The sequence below is a fragment of the Thunnus thynnus genome, chromosome 12 (assembly GCF_963924715.1).
Source record: "Thunnus thynnus chromosome 12, fThuThy2.1, whole genome shotgun sequence".
In the NCBI taxonomy this organism is placed as follows: Eukaryota; Metazoa; Chordata; class Actinopteri; order Scombriformes; family Scombridae; genus Thunnus; species Thunnus thynnus.
This window is the reverse complement of record NC_089528.1, coordinates 3,535,877-3,554,767: the sequence shown is the minus strand read 5'-3', so window position 1 is coordinate 3,554,767 and position 18,891 is coordinate 3,535,877. Positions and strand designations below refer to the sequence as shown.

Genomic DNA, 18,891 nt, shown 5'->3' with positions numbered 1-18,891 from the left:
TTCTCTGTGCTTCTCTGTATATTTAACTCATCCTTCCAGATAGCATTTGAACCATGGGGAGATGACAGGATCTGGTCTGTAATAGACATGGACATTCATCAGGTTAAAGCCAAAACAGAGAGCCAAAAGCCTCCCCAGGGGGGCGCCGGAGAGTTGAAGATGACGCAAAGATACTGCGTGAGTTGAAGAAGAGCCATAACTCAGTCAAATCTGAACACACAGACATGAAACACATGTTGATAACATTCAGTGTGACTCACACTTCTTGAAAATAACTGCCATTGCCAATAAACCTCTATAAATCCACTTAGAAGTCAGGGAGAAAAGACACTTTAGAACTTGCCAGAGGAGTCATAGCCGTCTGTATATTTATGTCTCCAGTGCAAACAGGAACTGTTGCTAGCTAATTCAGCCTACTTTTAATGAATGGGTTCAGAATTTTTCAGGTCTGTCTTAAAACAACAGTCAGGAGCCCAGTTGAACATTGAAACATGTTTTTCTTGCTGTAATCATTCCTCCTGTTCATACTGACCATTAGAAGATCCCTTCATGATGCACTTACAATGGAAGTGATGGAGGACAAAATCCACAGTCCTCCTTCTGTGTAAAATGTATTTAAAAGTTTATCTGAAGCTAATATGAAGCTTCAGCATCCAAATGAGTCAAATCAAGTAGATATCTTTCAATGTTACAGTCTTTTTAGTGCCAAAGTCCCTCTTTTTGTTACTATACTTCCACCTCAGTTCAACGGGGAAACACTGACTGAGGAAACACAAAGAGGGAATTTAATGCTAAAGAATGTAAATGTGTCAGATATCCACTTGATATGACTAACTCAGACTGCTGAAGCCTCATATAAGCTTCACATCAACTTTTAAATGACTGTGTGGACACACTGTAGATTTTGGCCTCCATCACTTCCATTGAAAGGACATTTGAAGGAGATCTTTTAATAGTCAGTGTGAACAGTAGGGCTGTAGTCAACCAAAGAAAACCTTGGTTGACTGAAATTGTGCACAACTCAGCAGCCACACATTTCTCCGTTCTCTATTTCTCTGTTAAGCGTCTTCAGGTCATGCTAACCCATTGTTGCTAACTTTGGAGTTAACCCCCTTCACTTTTCCAGCACTTTGGGAAACAACAGACGAGACTTTTCAGCATTTACTAATTGACACACTGTAGTCTGTACTGTACGTTTACTGCCAGACTGACAACTTACTGCTAACCTTTTCCTCTGCTCCGCTTGCATTCACCGTCACTTTTCTGCCGCTTGCTCACGTCGCCCACATATTACGCACTGCCCTATTCCTCAACGGAGCTAAGCTACCAATAGTTTCCCAGGTAACAACACAGAGGTCGACTCATGTATTGGAACAGCGCTGCACAGAGACTCCCAAATGCTATTGATTTCCAAATGAATGGATATTTGGCGTTAATTTTGGCATTAAAAAATATTTTTTTGGCCAAGCGGGGGTTCTCGTTCTTATAATTATAGGAGAAACACTGATTCAGTAAATGTTCAGTAAATGTTGATTACAGTTAGACCCAGCAGTCTCCATTAGGTTGGGTGAGTTCAAAGATGTGAAAACAACGGGGGTGTTTTGAATACACCCCAGTTTTTACAGGTAATTTGCTAGTCTGTTCCTCCCGCCGCAGGAAATAATGGATTAATCCTGGAAGGCTGTTGATGTAGCACTTCTCTCCTTATGAAAGTAACACAGTGATTATTCAACCAATGAGAATTTAGTCGGACGAGAGCATATCAACCAACTAATCGACCAGTCGACCAGCAGACTACAGCCCTAATGAACAGGAGGAATGATTACAGTGAGGAAAACCTCTTTCACTGTTCATATGGACACCTGACTGCTGTTTTAAGACACATTTGAAAAACTGTGAACCTGTCCTTTAACGGCTCCAAAAGGCTAAAAAGAGGCCTTTTTTTGTTGCCATATTGGTTCCCAAATATACCTATATGTCTATGTGAGCATGTTTCCATCTATCAGATTAGTAGAAACATTTCTGACTCATTTCAATTTCATACAAAAGTCATATTTCACACCAAACTGAAAAAAAGTACAAACAGCTCTTCACATAGAAAATACATCTGCTTTAAGGACATGATTTAAGGATGCGGGTTGGATACTGGGTACTGTGGATGGGATTTAAATTACAGGAGGAGCGGTGAGTTCACTGAAAGACTGTAGGTAATTGCAGCTGTGACGGGGAGAAATAACTCCCATACATGCCCCAGACTGGATTAAAATCACCGATCAACAGGTAATGTTCAAATCACCCTGCATCCCCTAGAAACATAAATCCAGTACCAGTGGGATCAAATATCAAAGCATGTGGGCAAAATAAGCTGCTGGGCCTCTGTTGCTCTCTCTGCATTGTGTGCAGTATGTACCCCAACACCCCTCGAACACCCACTGAGTTCAAACTGCAGACTGTATTTAGTCTGAACCCCCAGAAAGAACCAGTACTACATGGCCCATATTTGCTGTGAGCCAATTAGCTTTTGATACTTTAAATAAAATAACACCATGTAAAACCAGTGGATAAAGTTAATATTCATTATCTACACAGACACTTATGTGTCTGTGTTCTGGGATCGAGCAATCCCTTGAGGCAAGAATGTTTTATTCAGTCTAGATTTATAGATAAAAGAGACGTGATGATGTTTAGGATGTTTGAGTCTTGTGTTAATTTGGTCATTAAGTGAATGATCTAGTAGTTTTAATGGGATCTAAGCTGTAAGAACATGATGGACAAGAATGAGCTGAAGATGACGATGACCTTCAGCCTCTCCAATCCATAATATCACCAAGGTAGAGGATGGTGATTTTCCACATACAGACAGAGAAAGAGAGAGAATGTTCTTTAAAGAGAAAGAACAGAAGTATGCCTGTGCCATTTTGTTCTCCATTATCAGACCAAACTGCCTGAAAAGCCTGAAAATACAGTTGAAATGTTGCGTTAAAGGCCTCCTGTGTCCTCTGTTCTCTGATTGATTGATTGTATTTGTTTATGTGTACAGTTTTTAACATTAAAGATGCACTGCACTGGAGTTAGCTCAAAGCTAATTTACATCCACAGTCCCCCACAATCAAAACATACGACAGCACAACAACAAACAGTACAAAGCAAAAAACACACAGAACACACCATACAAAATACAAAATACAAAGCTGAAGATGGACTTTTTCCTTTCCATATATAATTAGACTGTGAGTCCTCTATTTCCTTCACACATTGTGGGAAACTATTCCTCATTAACAGCATACTTAAACTCTGCATCTGCATCTACATCTGCCCATGTCCTACACACAGGCAAACATGCACACGTCCCTGTATGCAGACACAACATGAAGTATAAACTACATTCAGACTATATCAGGCCCTTTAGAAGTCAAGGATTTATGCATAATGGCTTTTTTGAGTATACTTATTTTTGTTACTTTTCCAGTGTGAGATTACTACAGACTGAGAACCCCAGCTTAAAGGATAGGTTCAGGTTTTTTCAAGTCTGTCTGATACAATATTGATGTACCATTATGTATGTGGAAATGGGTCTTCGTCGCTGTAACGATTCATACTCTTCATACTGACCCTGAAGATATTCACTTGGAATGTGACTACATTGTAAGAAATGGGGGACAAAATGCAGTCAGCCCTCATTCAGTGTAAAAATGACTTCCAAAGTTATGCTGAGGCTAAAATGAGGCTTCAGCAGCCTCAGTTGTGGTGGAGGGATACATTCTAGTAGTCACATGTAGATGTGGAACTGCTGTTTTATTCACATGTTACAGAGTGACCCTCATCCTATGTATTTGTTTACACATATACCCCCTCGTCAACTGTTGTCAGCTCAGTGATGGTGATGGCATGAACGTGTTCTTCAGACATTTTCTTGTAGCTCCTCTTCTACTGAGCTGCAAACGGTGTATTAATGTCCATGTTGACAGCTGTGGCCACAACTCGCTCCTCTCAGGATCTCTCAAAGGAAATCTCTGGAATGCATTTGCTCATCACTTGTTTCTTTCAGAAGACAGCAGGTAAACACAGACACTAACCATATTCTATGTCAAGTGCAGAGGTAGGAGCATGGGCTCTGAGATGAGGCGCACACACCAAAACACAAGAGTTGGAGCAGGTTGTTACGAAAATTTTTGTGTCTGAAACAACAGACTGCAAAAATACTCCAGCAATAAAATCTGCAAAGAAAAAAAAAATCACTTTAAAGTTTAGAGTAGTAAAGGCCAGGTAAAGTCAACAGACTTACAAGCAATTACCAGAATGTATCCCTCCGCCACAGCTCAGCGAGGAACTTCATTCTGTGGAAACAAAAAGAGGGAATCTGGTTCTAAACAGATTGTAACTTTGTAAAATATTGACTTGATTTAGCTCACTCAGAACTTCATACAATATTTTGCTTTTAATTCTGACTGATATTTACCTCAGTGTGACCCCACTATAGAAACCACTCCTGTCCATAATGATGAGCATCTCTCTCTGCGTCCTGCTGAACACTCCTCTACCAACGCTATACCTATCAGGGTCACTTAAAACCGTGCCACCTATAGACACAGATGCTCTGCTAATTCTACAATAAGAGCAAACTTAGTTTCCATTCCACCCACTTTTAATGGTTTTAGGCCTGTTTTTTGCTAAAATTAGCATCAGCTTTAGCATTATTACTATTAACCATAGACTGTAAATGCACCATGCTAACCAAGCTAGCAGCTAGCGCTATGGTCAGCTCCACCCTCTCGTCCAAATATGGTTACATTTGGCTCCAAAATCAAACATTGCAGTGGTCAAATCCAAGATGGTGATGTTCAAATCGCTAAACCATGGATGTATTATAAGTATGCCCCCACACAACGCGGAAGCAATCCCGGAAGCTAGAAACTTTTTTTGGTGTATGTGCCAGCCGAGCAGTTCTTATAGATGGCAGTTCACAAACCAATGGCTGATGTCATGGTGACTACGTCCATATTTACATACAGTCTATGATCCCTACGTCCCTGCATGACGTCACTTGGGAATTCCCATTGACACGAGTATGGGATTTCTTTCTATTTTCAGTCCCGTAGTCCCTCTAATCCATTGAGACGAAGGTAGCTGTTCTGTGTCCAAATAACAGGATAAACAACTTGAAAAAATGGACATTCACACACTTTTTTATTGTTATATCTATATTATCTGCCCCTACTGCATCTCATTGGCTATGCTTATAGCCTAGACAGATTGGATAGATCGATGGATGGATGGATGGATGGATGGAGGACAAAGATACATGGACCCTGCCTTGTGAATTTTGTATGTTTGATAAATCTCTGCTAATATATCAGGTCTGGACTTGGATTTGATATCTCTCATTGTAGTTAAAGCTGTGGCTGAATCACTGCATATGACATCTGATCTGAAATTCTATGTCTGTTTTTAATTCAAGGAATGGTTACTCCAAATGCCACTTTCCCACTCTGTGGATCCTTTGATCCATCTGTATTCTGTAAATATAAACTCCATCCTTGTTGCAGATGAGACTTAACTTCCTTGACCATATCTCCTGATTTCTATCTTTTGTTATTATTCAGTATGCATACATCAACTTCAGGTTCTAGGATTATCCATGATGGTACAACTGACCAACAGACTAGAGAGCATACATTAAGATTAATAATACCAAGATTTTCACTTATTTCCAGAGTTTGCTTTTGCCTTTCTCGCTCTACTTCCATTATAAGAGAGGCGACTGAATTTCTGTCCAATCGCTGCTATCCAGCTGGGTAGCGTGCAATGTCAAATTGGACATTGCACACTGTCAATTGGATGATGTGTGCTGCTGAATGGGTGGCACACGATGTCCAATTGAGTCGCTCTGCACTGTCGACTGGGTTGCGTGTGATGTCCACTGAGTGGCAGTGCAGGATGACTGGATAGGTAGTGTCTTGTAAATGGATAGGTGGTGTACAGTTTGGATGCTAGGTGTCTAGTAACTGGAAAGGTGGTGTACAGTTTGGGTAGGATTTTGAATTAAAGGTCTTTCCATAAACACAGTGGAGCAGAGGAGAGAGACTGAGATAGCGATGTAACCAACCTGTGCACTGTTATTTGATATGGTTTTTTTTTCATTTTAAAATATTTGTATGAAAGAAATATTTACAACAATCCACTATTTGTGCTTTTCCGAATACCGTATTCGGAATTGGATCCACCTCTACTCTTGACTGCTGAACCCTCATTTTAGCCTCAGCTGAGCTTTGGAATGAGGGCTGTGAATTTTGTTCCCTATTTCCAACATTGTAGTTGTGTTCAGAGAGGATAGCTTCTGGGTTAGTATGGAACACAGGAATTGTTACAGCATCCAAGACCTATTTCCACGTACATAATGGCACATCAGTATCGTATTAAAACAGACTTGATAAAACCCAATCCTGCCTTTTAAGCCTAGTCTACACTACAAGACTTTCCTACAGTTTGCTTGTCCCAGTCACAGGTTTTAGATCCAAAACACAAAACTTTGAGTCAGCACAGAATTTATGCTTGTTTCACTTTCTGGGGAGTGTGAACATCTGGTTGTGATCTCCCCCAGACACCCAAACATGTTTGATTAATTTGATTTAACAGTGACTCCTCCCATGTTTCTGTTGAATGTCTGATCATTTCCTCTCTCCAGACAAAATAATATTGTAATCAGTACATCACTTCTGAAATCAGTTGTTTGGTTTGGGCCATGTCCTCCATGTCAACATGACAGTCTGGGACAAACAGGTCTTGTGTGAGCAGGAAACCAAAATATCCAGTAGAAGCCAGAGAATCCTCATCTTTACAGGTTTACTGGTTGTTACATGTCAGTGCAAACTTCACTTGGAAGTTTTAAAAAGATGCATGGGGAATACTTTTACCGAGCGTCAGAGAAATGTTTGTTTCTGCTACCTCTAAGTGGAGAATTCATTTTCTATTTTTGAATTACTTTTAAGAAAAGACACTGTTAATGAGTGAGGTTAGCAGAAGAGACAGATGTAACAGATGAAGATTAACATGGTTTTCATGGCTGTAAGTCAATAAATTAAAAACAAAACAACAGTTTAACTGTAAAAGTTTATTTTGATAAAATTAAACAACTGAATACATCATCATATACGGACGGTATACTGCCCACAGCAAGTTTCACACCTCCAAAATTACATTAAAAAACAGTGAAGCTGGACGGCATCTGGATTTTTTTCCCCTCCAAGAATATCACCATGTGTCCTATAAATATTTGGTACAAAAAGAATGAATCACAATATAAAGAAAAAGATGTGGACGTTTTTGTTTTAAGCCTCCAAAGCACAACGGTCACAAAACACAACTGGAACAAACTGCTGCTTTCACTGGAACTGCCAAAACACATAATAGAAACTCCTGATATCAAATCAGGACGACTAAAAGTCTGAATCCCTAAACGATCCCGACTTCATGGTTTCATTCCTCACTTGGAAAATAATGTTTTGATCACATTGCACTGAGGTTGACTGTTGTGATTTTGACCCTTTGCTTCAGCAATGTAATGTAGTATAACATCAAAGCAAATGACAAATACGCTGCCTTCCAGTGTTAGTTAATTACAACATTTAACAACAAAACCTCATGCCTCGGGATAAGACACGGAGGTGGGCTGAACAAAACTGTAAAGTAAAGAATAAAAGCTGTTTATTGTTGTTGTTGTTTTTTTTTGTTTGTTTGTTTGTTTTGCTTTAGACAAAGCAGCGACTGATATCTGTGTCAGAACACCTTTGGGTAAAAACATTTGGATCATATCCTCAAATCAAACTATGCAAGTACATGGGAGAAAACAGGTAAGAGCAGGAAATAATATCAAGCTTAAAATGAGGTTACCAGTCACTGAAAGACATTCAAGCCGCAATGCTGGCTGCGAGGTAGGGCTGTCACTTTTTCAAAAAGTCATGTTTGAACGACTAAGAACTAACACATAATTTGTAATTAAATGTAGCCAAATTCTAAGCTAATGTTACGTTGTAGAGTTGATGTGGTTCTGCCTCTGGAGAGACCTTCGGGTTTAGTGTGGTAATGTTACTTTTAAAGGCAGCAAACATCCCTACCTTTGTTCACCATTTTACCATCTATTGTTTTGAATCTGATATACTTTTGCGCATTCCTCCTCAGATGGTGTCATGATTATCTGTTCAGCGCATCTTGCTTACTCTGTTTTGTGTTAAGCCTTCATTGATGGGTTTTGTGAATACTTGGAGCCTTGCAGTGTCTGTGAGGTTGGTTTTTGGACCAACATTAAAATATGAGATATAATAATTAATGAGCTTCAGAGTTGTTAGTGGGTGTATTTTGTTATCTTTGGACAGAGCCAGGTTAGCTGTTTCCCTGTTTCCAGTCTAAACCTCTAAGCTAACCCTCTGCTGATGGTAGCTTCATATTTCCTGCAGACATGACATTGATATTGATCTTCTTATCTCACAGCCAGAAGGTGAATAAGGATATCTCCCAAAATGTCAAAATATTCTTTTAACACAACATTGACATATGATCACATTATTGATGTTAACAAACTGTTGCTTAGTTACATGTCCATCAGATAGGGAGCGGTGATATCACTCAGGAGAGTTCACCTGCTGAATGTCCCTCCAATATTCACTCTACTTTTAACTCTGTTTTGGTCTCCACCAACTCCTGAGGGAAATGTCTGGCACTTTAGTTGCTAAATGTTTATCTGCTGGTCCCTAACTTTGTCTGTCTACTGTTTGGTGCTGGGCAGGTATTGTACAGCTGCCTGCTGCTGCTGGAAATACGGCTGATGGGAGCTGTGAGAGTGAACCAAAACAGTAAAGTTGAAGTACGTAAAAACCAAAATAATGAGCTAAAAGAGGCTAAAATGCTTTGTAGAGCTGAGGGGAACTGCAGAGTAGACTAATAATTTCTGTGTGTTTGTTACTACGAGCAACATTTTTCACATTATAAATGGTCATTTTGATCAACTGTTAACACAAAAATATTGATTAGGGCCGCTTTAATGGAGAAAACTACAACTACCTAGTTTACTGAGAGGGCAAGAGGGCAGGAAAAAGATCAGACTGCATTTTATGATTGGCCTGAATTTAGAGCTACAAGTTCATTATAGATCAACTATTTATTTTTTCCACATCTTCAAATACTTGAATTTTGAATAAAAAGTGACAGCCCCACTGATAAGACAGGGCTTCCACACGTTCTTTTAAGATAGAGCATATTCTCAATCAAAATACTTTTTTTTTTAACATTGTTCAACAACTGTCTGTATGACGTATTTTATAGAAAAAAGGCTGCAGTAAAATTAAAGATTTATAGAACTTATACCTCCGATATAACTCAGTTAAACCACATTTCTAACACAATATACACTTAATCAAGAAGCTAAAAATCTAGAAATGATGCCTTGAACACATATCTTTTTGTGTGCAGCACAAAGAAATCAACCAAAAAAAAAAAAAAAAATCTAAAAACCTGCATAAACATAAAGAAATCAGTGCATTTAGTCATATGAGTTGTCCTCTTTTTACTCTGTGTCCCGAAGAAGGCGTTACAAGTGAGGATCCTTCAGAACAGCTCCTCTGGAATGATCACTTTGTACAAGACAGCAAAAAAGACAAAAAGCAATCATGTAAGAGTCATTAGCCCCCTCCAGTCTCAGCCAGCCAACAGGCGTCCACAGTTCAGCTCGAAGGGCAGCAGAAGGGCACTTAGTCAAAAAGAAATAAAAAGAACTCCGGTCCAGTCCTGAAATAACTACACAGGGTTTTTGTTGAATGACCTGACTGGAAAACACTTCCCTCCATTCAGCTTGCCTTGAATGGCACATGTAAAGCCACAGGAAACACTCAGTGGTTATTTGGTAACCCTGGAGAGATTAAAGCAAAGCCTGAAAGTAGGAAAAATCCAATTCTCAATAAAAATACTGTCCAATTTTGATTCAAAACTCCACTCAGGCCTGAAATGAGTCTTTGAAGAGGTTAACACTGGTGGAACTACAGATCTTTGGGCTCCACCGCTGTGCTGGTTGATTTACATTTCTACATCCATTAGTTCCCGCTTCCAAAAACAGATATTTAGGACTTTTGTAAATGACTAAGCTTCATTTTTGGATCCATGTGTAGTGATGGCAGGTCAAGGATCTGGTGGTGTTCTTGAATATTCCATTAAATGGAACTAACATCTGCCAACGCATCTGTTAGTTCATCATGTGGAGTGTTTGTTCTTTTTTTAAAAGTTTTTTACATCTTCTTAAAGCTCATCACAATCTCTAATATTGAGTTTGTGGTAGTTAAACGTTGCTGCACTGGTCATAATGTTTCCTGAACCTTTCTTTGATGCGGAATTGTGTGTGTGTGTGTATGTGTATGAGTGTGTGTGTGTTGAATTTGTGAGTGTCTTTGTTAGGAGAAGTCGCTGTCCTCGGCTCCATACAGGTCAGCTAGTTTCCTGAACCTGGGCCCCCAGTCACTCAGGTAGTGGTAGTCCTGCTCAGCTTCGGATGAGGCTGAGCCCAGCGAGCTCAGTGACTCGGCCACCGAGCCCGCGCCCTCGTAGGCGTAGGTGGCCAGCGAGTCGTACGGCGGTGCTGTTGGGTTGCAGTCGTTCTCTAGAACTCTCTGGTTGATGAACTCACGTACGTCCCCGTTATCCCGTGATGCCATGCTGACCGGCGGCATGATGAGGCTGGAGGTGGCGGGGGCAGGTCGGCGGTGTGGCGGGTACAGCAGGGTGTCAGTGGGGATGATGTCGCGCCTCTGTTTGGTGGACTCCTCCAAGGCAGCGGCAGCATCTGGGTGACGCAGCGCTCCGATGTCGAAGGCCTGGGTGTCCTCCTCGCCTCCGCCCTCGTCGTTGTAGCTCACTACGTTGTCCCGGACGTCCTCCTTGGAGATGATCAGAGGCTCTTGCTTTCTTTGGCGTTTCAATGCGGTGAACAGAACCACGATCACTGCGGGAGAAAACAGCAGAAAGATAAATGATTAGACGGTGAACAGTAAGCATCAGAACACACAGCCACTGAAGACAGATAATAAATCAAAGGGAAATTCAAGTTCTTCACAATTTGAGTCCTATTTTGGTTTGTATGGATTCTTTTCTATCAGCTATGATAACATTGTTCTCATCAATTTCGTTACTGAATTCTGGGAACACAGCCACAGCAGTACAATGACGTCAAATGCGGCAAGAAGCAGACAGGTTATAAACAAGCCAACCACTTTATTTGAAGGTACCACCACACTGCACGATGTGACAGCATCCCTGAAGCATGTGTGCATGGTACATCAAGCACAACATTTACACTGAGAGTATTTGATTTATTTGATTTGGTGCTAGGAAGTCACTCCCATAAGAAGACATTTGCATTGAGTTGTACCTTTCTCCACATTTTACAGTGTTCAATCAACAATAGATGGCATGTTGTTGCATCTCTAGGTATTTGAGTCTGTGTGTGTGAATGAACCATAAGTACAATGAAAGGACTTCTGTGAACTTCGATTTCTTAACCAAATAAGTCGGATTTAAAAGTCTGATCGTCGTACCGCTTGAATTCAAATTTCTTTTTAGTGATGTCAATTTGTTCCCAGAGCTTATCAATTAACTTGGTGTGTGCGATGTTATTATTACTATCAGAACTATTACTATCAGAAATGATGACTAAAAGTATGAAACGAGACCCAATGAACCAGTATTATCCTTTAATCCTGCATTCATTTGTTTTTTGGGCCAGTTGGGCAGCACAACAAGCTGTAAACACAACATTAGCATATTATCATTTCAGCAGTTGTATATTCTCATATACAACAGACAGATAGTAACAATATCATTCATTTGGAGCAATGTTTCTGTCCACTTGACAAATTTAAGTCCAATATTCACTCTTTTTTTTAGCTCTGTTTTAGTCTCCACTAACTCCAGAGAGCTGCTAAATGCTTCACTAAGTTCACCAGTAAGTCACTAACTGTCTGTCTGCTGTTTGGTTCATCAGAGCTTTTTCACTGAAAACAGTTGCCTGCTACTGCTGGAAGCACCGATGAGAGACTAAAATGCTCTGTAGAGCTGAGGGGACCTCAAGAGTCACATGATAATTCTCTGTCACCTTTCATGTTTCAAGTCATTTGATCCACTATTAAAATAAAAACATTTATTATAGCAGCTTTAAACTCCAACTATATAATGTCATGACTACTAAAAAGGATAGATGACTATATTTGTTTATTTGGATCCACATTAGTTGCTACCAGGGCAGCAACTATTCTTCCTGTACAAACATGAAGGCTGCACCGCCCGGCAGACAGTAAGGGCAGCAGCCTTTGATTTCAGAGGGCTCAGCCATAAATAATCATGCAGAACATTTGATTGGCTAAACTCATGCAGGCCAGTTTGAATTTAAATCAAGTAAGAGCAACAAGAAAGAGCAGAGGCGGAGTTAAGGTCAGGGAACTGAAATAACTGATAATGCATACACGGAAGCACCAAAGATCACAGCATGAAATGTCTGCAAAGGAGCAGGAGAACGTGAGCTGTGATGTGAAGGAGAGAATATCAGATGCTGAAAGAATTAGAAGAAGTGAAAGTAGATACAGAGAGACAGAGCAAAAAAAAAAAAAAAATCAGATAGATAAAGAAGGCAGTTGCTGTATGTACAGGGGAGATAGAGACGAAGATGGATTAACAGAAAAGAAATGGTTGAAGGGATGATGAATACATTCATAGTTATATCAGTGCTACTGAAATACTGCAGCTTAAGGCTGTTTTGATTAACATGTTAAATACAGTTCAACACAAAGAATTTTCTCTGAGGAACCAGACTGTGAACTGGCTTCACTATTTGCTCTTCTTTCAGTTATAAACATGTCTGAATATATTTTCTGTCTACATGTATTATCACACATTTTCTTAAAGGCAGTTTTCTTAATGGGAATCCACATAGGAAGCTAGACGTGAGCAGTGCATAAGTGTGTTCTATCCGTTCTGCACCAGCAGCTGGCTAACCTGCCTTCACCAGGCTGACTGACAGCAGAAATTTACTGAACCAAAATAGTTTTCATGTTGGCTCCATGGGAAGAAATCGACAGTGTTTGTATGTATTGATTCATTGATCTTATTTCCCTGCCCACCGTAGTGAGTGAAAGGAATCTGCCTGTACTGAAACAGATGAGCTCACAGACTGGGAGCCTTGATCAATCCATGTAGATACAGGTAATACAAGCCCAGTCTCTTCAATCTGCGTACAAATAACACAACTTTACACTTTTAAATTGCGTGCAGTGCACATTTGTGTGCAGGTGATACGCCAATCCTTCCCCGGGAAGTGATGTCAATATCATGTGACTTTATTTTATTTTATAAGATGATTTTTGGCTTATTAGAAGGAGGCGGGTTGGGTGGATGACTAGATAAATTGTTGGCAAAAAGTTGCAAGAGCAGCAGGAGAACACTGTTGGAGACCACCAACCAGACATCCTTAATGTCACGTTGGGCATTTTAACCAGAGATTGTTAGTGTCACGTTGGGACATAACCCTAACCCTAACCAAGTGGTTCTTGTGCCTAAACCTAACCAATGGCGTTAAATAAGATGTGAAAAGATTAAAAATGTGGTGTTAAATTGGCGTATAACCTGCATGTAAAATTGGACTTTGGTGTATGTACTGCACACAATTTGAAAGTCGCCGCTGAGTCAAAGAACTCTTCTAAAGCACAATAAAAAAAAGAAAGTATAAAGTCATGTTATTTGTAGGCAGATTGTGAGGCCAGGTTGGTTAATAAGGTCAAAACACATATACAGAGGGATATTTGTGTGATTTAAACAGCTGTCTGTGCAGATTATGCTTCACTAAACATGACAGAAATAGACTAAAAAATAGATTAAAAAAACGTCTCGGTGAGACGTGCATCCTTGATACATTTAATAAAATGGAAGCACATCTGTGCTGTGAGATGCTCAAAAAAACTTCCAAAAACACTTTCAGTATGGATTGGCTGTTAGGGTGCGATCACACTGATTTTTTTCCCCCCTTTGCTGCAAGCATTAGTTGAAAAGTTGATGTATTTTTGTATTTTGTTCATGTTATAAGCGCACAGGACTTGTAATCACATCAACTATAGATGAGTATGATGGACCTGTCTGCACTCTTTGCTGTAATATCTAAGAAGAAGAGCTGTTGTAGCTGAGTTATGAGCAGCAGTTCAACTGACATTAAAACTAGCCTGGAAGCTAGGCGTGGTCCAGTATTCAACTTACACAAGTGTGATGTGGAAACTTGAAGCCTCCAGCACACAAACACTGAGAATGGACTTCACAGTTGAAGACATCTTGTGTAAGGCAGTTAAGCTTTTGAAATGAACAATATTTGCATATTTATAGATTCTGGTTTCCATGGAGCGAGATGTCATTTTAAGGACTTTAACGAGGTAATTGAACTTTTTTGTGGAAAAAAAAAACACATCAGATACACAATATTATTCAAATCAAAGTGTTTTTATATGTGTTAAGACATGTCTGAAGGGGATCTTTGAAAGGGAAATGATAGGGGTGTTTCAGGAATGATGATTAAGTTGTGACATTAGTTTTACATATTCAATTGAATCATGAATGTTTTGAATCTGCCCTTGTTTACATACCCTGATAAATAAAACACTGAGCAGAAATCTGTGTTGAAGTGGAGTGTGCTTGTTCTGATTATAACATTTGTCTGATTAAAATAATCTGATTAAGGCCTTTGCATGACAACGTCTACAGACAAGAGTGTTGCTTTAACTGGGTTATGAAAGAGTTATTACGGTAAATGTAAACTTGCTTGGGGTGTGTGTGTGAATTTGATTGTGTGTGTGTGTGTGAGAAAGAGAGAGAGTGGTGGCTGTTGATGGCTGGCTGCTCTCATCTCTCTGCACTCATGTAAGTGTGGACACTACATTACAGCCCTGCCTACCTCATGTGTGTGTCTCCATACATCTCTGTGTGTTGCTGTGTGTGTGTGTCCACTAAGCCTGCAATGACTGCACATTCAGCGGCATAAATATGTATTCATTTTCCCAGCAGCCCACTAGACTGTGACCATTGCATGAATAAGAGGATAAGTGGATATGTGGTGGTAGATGAGATGCATTCATTTCCATATGAGGTTTGATTCTGACGAGCAGCAGCGGCAGACTGGAGCTCTGAATCAACATTGTTTTCCATTAGATCAAATGAGAAAGCAGAATGGTCGCTAGCGTTTTACGATGCTGTACAAGTGGAACCACTGCACTGAGCAAACAGATGCATGATCATATATGTTACATGCTGTGTGCACACATTTCATTTCTGTCAAAATTGTTTTTATGCTGTTTGATTTTGTGCAAAATATTTTTTCATCATTTTCTACAGTGGCATTTTTTTTTTATTTTTTTAAATTGCGTTTATGAATGTGCATTGTTCCTTAAAACAATATTTCTCTTCATCACTGTTGGCTTTCTTTTTTATTCTTTCTGATGAAAAATTGATGGCTTGGCCTTAACGCACAGACTTTTGAGTGTGTTTTGTAGCATCTTGTACAAGCCAGTGAGCACCATTCTTTGTGTAAAGGGGGACCAGGACTTTCATGGTGACAGAGTAGAAAAAGTTAGTATTGTTTGACTGATTTTATGGAACTGAAAAGAAAAAAACTACTGTTTGTACTGGTGTTCTAGTACAACAGCAGAGGCTCAGCTGACAGTATCTACAAGTCTTCAAACATGTGGTCGATGTCTTAAAATCTAAGTTTCTCCCAAGTTATACAGTTTCTTTTTTCCTCTTGGACATTTTCAACATGTTGCATCTGCAGTATCCTCGATGATAAGCTTAAAGTATTTGACAAAATGTGGCAAAGATTGAGATGGATTTTGCAGATTAGGAGTCATTAACAGCACTCCTAATGAGGGAGGGAAGGGGATATGGGTGTTAAGGTTCTGTTCAATTTATTTAGTATATGATGACATTTATAAAAGAAGCATTTTATATGGCATTGTTATATTGACATTAAGTTGCTTCACAAGAAAAACAACTGAAACATAAAGATACTATGTATATGAGATTTGGTTATTGTTGACATGTGGTTCATAATGGATTTTTTAGTTTTAAAATTCCATATAGCATATGCAAAAATGACATGAAAACTCCATCATCCCCTTTTTTTTTTAAAACTGATCAAACTCCCCTGAGAGCTCCAGAAAAAGCACATGTCTATGTCATTTCAGTGCAGTCATAACATTACTGTACAAATACAGCCCATTATCTACCATCTACTACTGCAACCTGCACTATCCCTGTACAGCATTATGTATTTTTACTCTACTTACCTTCTTGAGTGTCCTTATCTGCAGATATAAGGATGTTTTCTTTCTTTCTTAATAAAAGGCCAGTGTTGGATAATAATACACACACACACACACACACACACATTCTCGCATACTTACTCAGCAGTATGATGGCACACAGGAGGATGGCAATGAGTGCTCCGGTACTGAGGCCAGGAGAGCTGCTCAAAGCCTCAGCGTTACACAGCTCCATGTTGCCTTCACGGTCGCAGGTGCACACCCGCACAGTGAGGGTCCCGGTGCTGCTCTGCATGGGGTAGTCGCCATCGGTGATCACCACAGGAACCAGGTAGATGCTCTGGTGAAGGCGGCTGTAGCTGGCTCGACGTGTCAGGATGCCGGCGGTGTTATCTGGGTTGAATAAAGTTCAGTTAGAAGATCCATGTAGCACACCAGCAGTTCACAGTGTGTCTCACACTTTGTCACACAGCAGAGGTGAGAATAAAAAATCACTTCATTACCAGGTTTGAAAGAGAAATGTGGGTGCAACAAGGTGGGATTCAGTCATTCGTCCTCACTGAGGAGACACAGTTTGAGGATGAATCTGTTTTCTATCTTTGAAAGCAGGGCTGGGCGAAAGAAATACATCTCAGTAAAGACAATTTCCAGATATGAAAATGAAGAAAAAGGATATACTGGTGGTACATTTCTTGAAAAAGCACAATCATGTTTCTGTTCCATATATCCTGTTCCATATGGCAGTACTGGACAGCCCACTTCTTTAAAACAATATGCAGCAGGGTTTTTTGAGTTAGCCAAACCCTCCACATGCTATTGGTTTCATTTCAAAAACTAGATAGAAAGACAAAAGAGATGCCTTCCAGTATTCCTTAAGAGTAAAATTAAATTCTGTCAATATAGCCACAGCTCAACATCAAAAGCAACATTATGTGGAAAGAAATGTTGTGGATAAACGAGGAAACAAGGTACTGTGATGGAAGTGAACTTTAGCTACATAATAGATGGCAAAATAGAGGAATCATGTCATTTGCCACTGACTATAGATAAAATAGAGTCAGTGTTCAACTGGACACTGCTGAAACATTTTCTATGAAATTCCTCTGGAAATCTACTGCTTCTAAACTCAACACAAATGGAGCATAGCATTAGTTCAGGCAGAGCACTGAAGATGTGCTTGTTTCAGCGGATTGGTCTCAGCTGGTTTCAATATGCTTCACAATCACTGACTCATCCACAGCTGTGTGGATGGTAACATGCAATCACGCTCCTGCAGGTGTAACCTGACACCATCTCAGTTCACTCTGCTGATTACGCTCTTGCCAACACTGTCTGCTGCTGCAGCTCTCCACCACCCAACCTCCTCCCCCTTGTGTGGTATTTCATATTGTTGATCTGACTGAGATTAATGTTCATGTACTGTATGTTTATTAGAGGATTATTTCTCTGAGCAGAATTCTCATCACTGCTTGCATCCTTTCAGAGCCCCCTCACACAGAAGAGCTTTTTCCAATGAATCTTACAGTATAACCATTTGCTATAATTGGTTAATTCACTGACATAAGTGTCTCTGACTGAACGAACTAATTAAAGTAACTGTCTCAAAACTTTGTCAGTATTGTCCCTTTTTTTTCTACCATATTCTACAGTTCTTCACAGAAAACTTAGAAATTAATAGGAAATAATGGAGCTATAAAATAAAGTGTTACTGTCCACACTCATTTCACACTCTGGGATTTATCTGTCACAATCTGCTCCTCAGTACTCCTCTGCAGCCACACTCTCATCCTCAGCCCTCTGCATTGCTCTCTGTCTCTAGCCCCTGCTCACTTCTCCAAGGCTATGTATTTTCCTCCAGCTCCCCAGAGCTGCCATCCTCAAGCTGCCCAACAGATGCTCTCAGACTTTCCCTCCTTTCCCTATCTACACACCTGTTCCCACTTCTCATCAGTTCTGCAGTTACCTGGCCTACTCCGCCCACTCCTCACCTGCAACTCATTCCTTTATCAGCCACTTACTTCATATACCAGACCAGAGCCTTTGTTCTTTTGTCAGTTCATTGTTGTTGTCATGTTGCTTTTTGTTAGTGCTTTTGAGCTTCTGTTTTCAGTGGACCTGTACCATATCTGCACCTGCTTGTCAGCCTGTCTGGACTTTTCCGTATTTCATCACTGCAACTCTAAGGATTTAATGTTACTACTGTTGAGACTTGCCACCCATGCCTGTGAGCTTCTGTATCTTCACTTATGACGATAAACTCACTGAACTGTCCCTGCCTACCTCTATAGGCTGCATTTTGGTCCTTCCCCTGCTGCCTAATACACACCATTTATAACACTTATCAGTATTTATACTGACAAGATTGAAGATTTCTGTTTATCTTAATGTTCTGAATGACTTATGTAAATTTACTGCTTGCAGCTTAGACAATTCTTAGTCATGTTTCACTGATTCTTACTACCGGGGAATGTAGGACACTCAATAGAAATATTGACCTAATTTAGGTTGCAATATGCTGTATATTGATGTATAATAAATTGGGATAAACGTGTTTGCTATA

General features: G+C 39.9%; 1 protein-coding gene across 2 annotated transcripts in view; it reads right to left on the bottom strand.

Moving 5' to 3' along the window:
• Positions 1 to 7,096: 7,096 nt before the first annotated feature.
• Positions 7,097 to 18,891, bottom strand: part of LOC137193599 (cadherin-6-like) — an 82,785-nt gene continuing 70,990 nt past the window's right edge. Inside the window, exons 1-3 of one of the 2 annotated variants that reach the window (XM_067604826.1) lie at positions 16,835 to 18,628; positions 16,473 to 16,724; positions 7,097 to 10,984 (exon numbers count right to left, since the gene is read on the bottom strand). In XM_067604826.1, coding sequence (XP_067460927.1) covers positions 10,437 to 10,984; positions 16,473 to 16,626 — 702 coding nt within the window. In that variant the 5' untranslated portion in view covers positions 16,627 to 16,724; positions 16,835 to 18,628 and the 3' untranslated portion in view covers positions 7,097 to 10,436. Of the gene's footprint in view, positions 10,985 to 16,472; positions 16,725 to 16,834; positions 18,629 to 18,891 lie in introns of those variants that run through there. The other variant, XM_067604825.1, reaches the window with a different exon arrangement.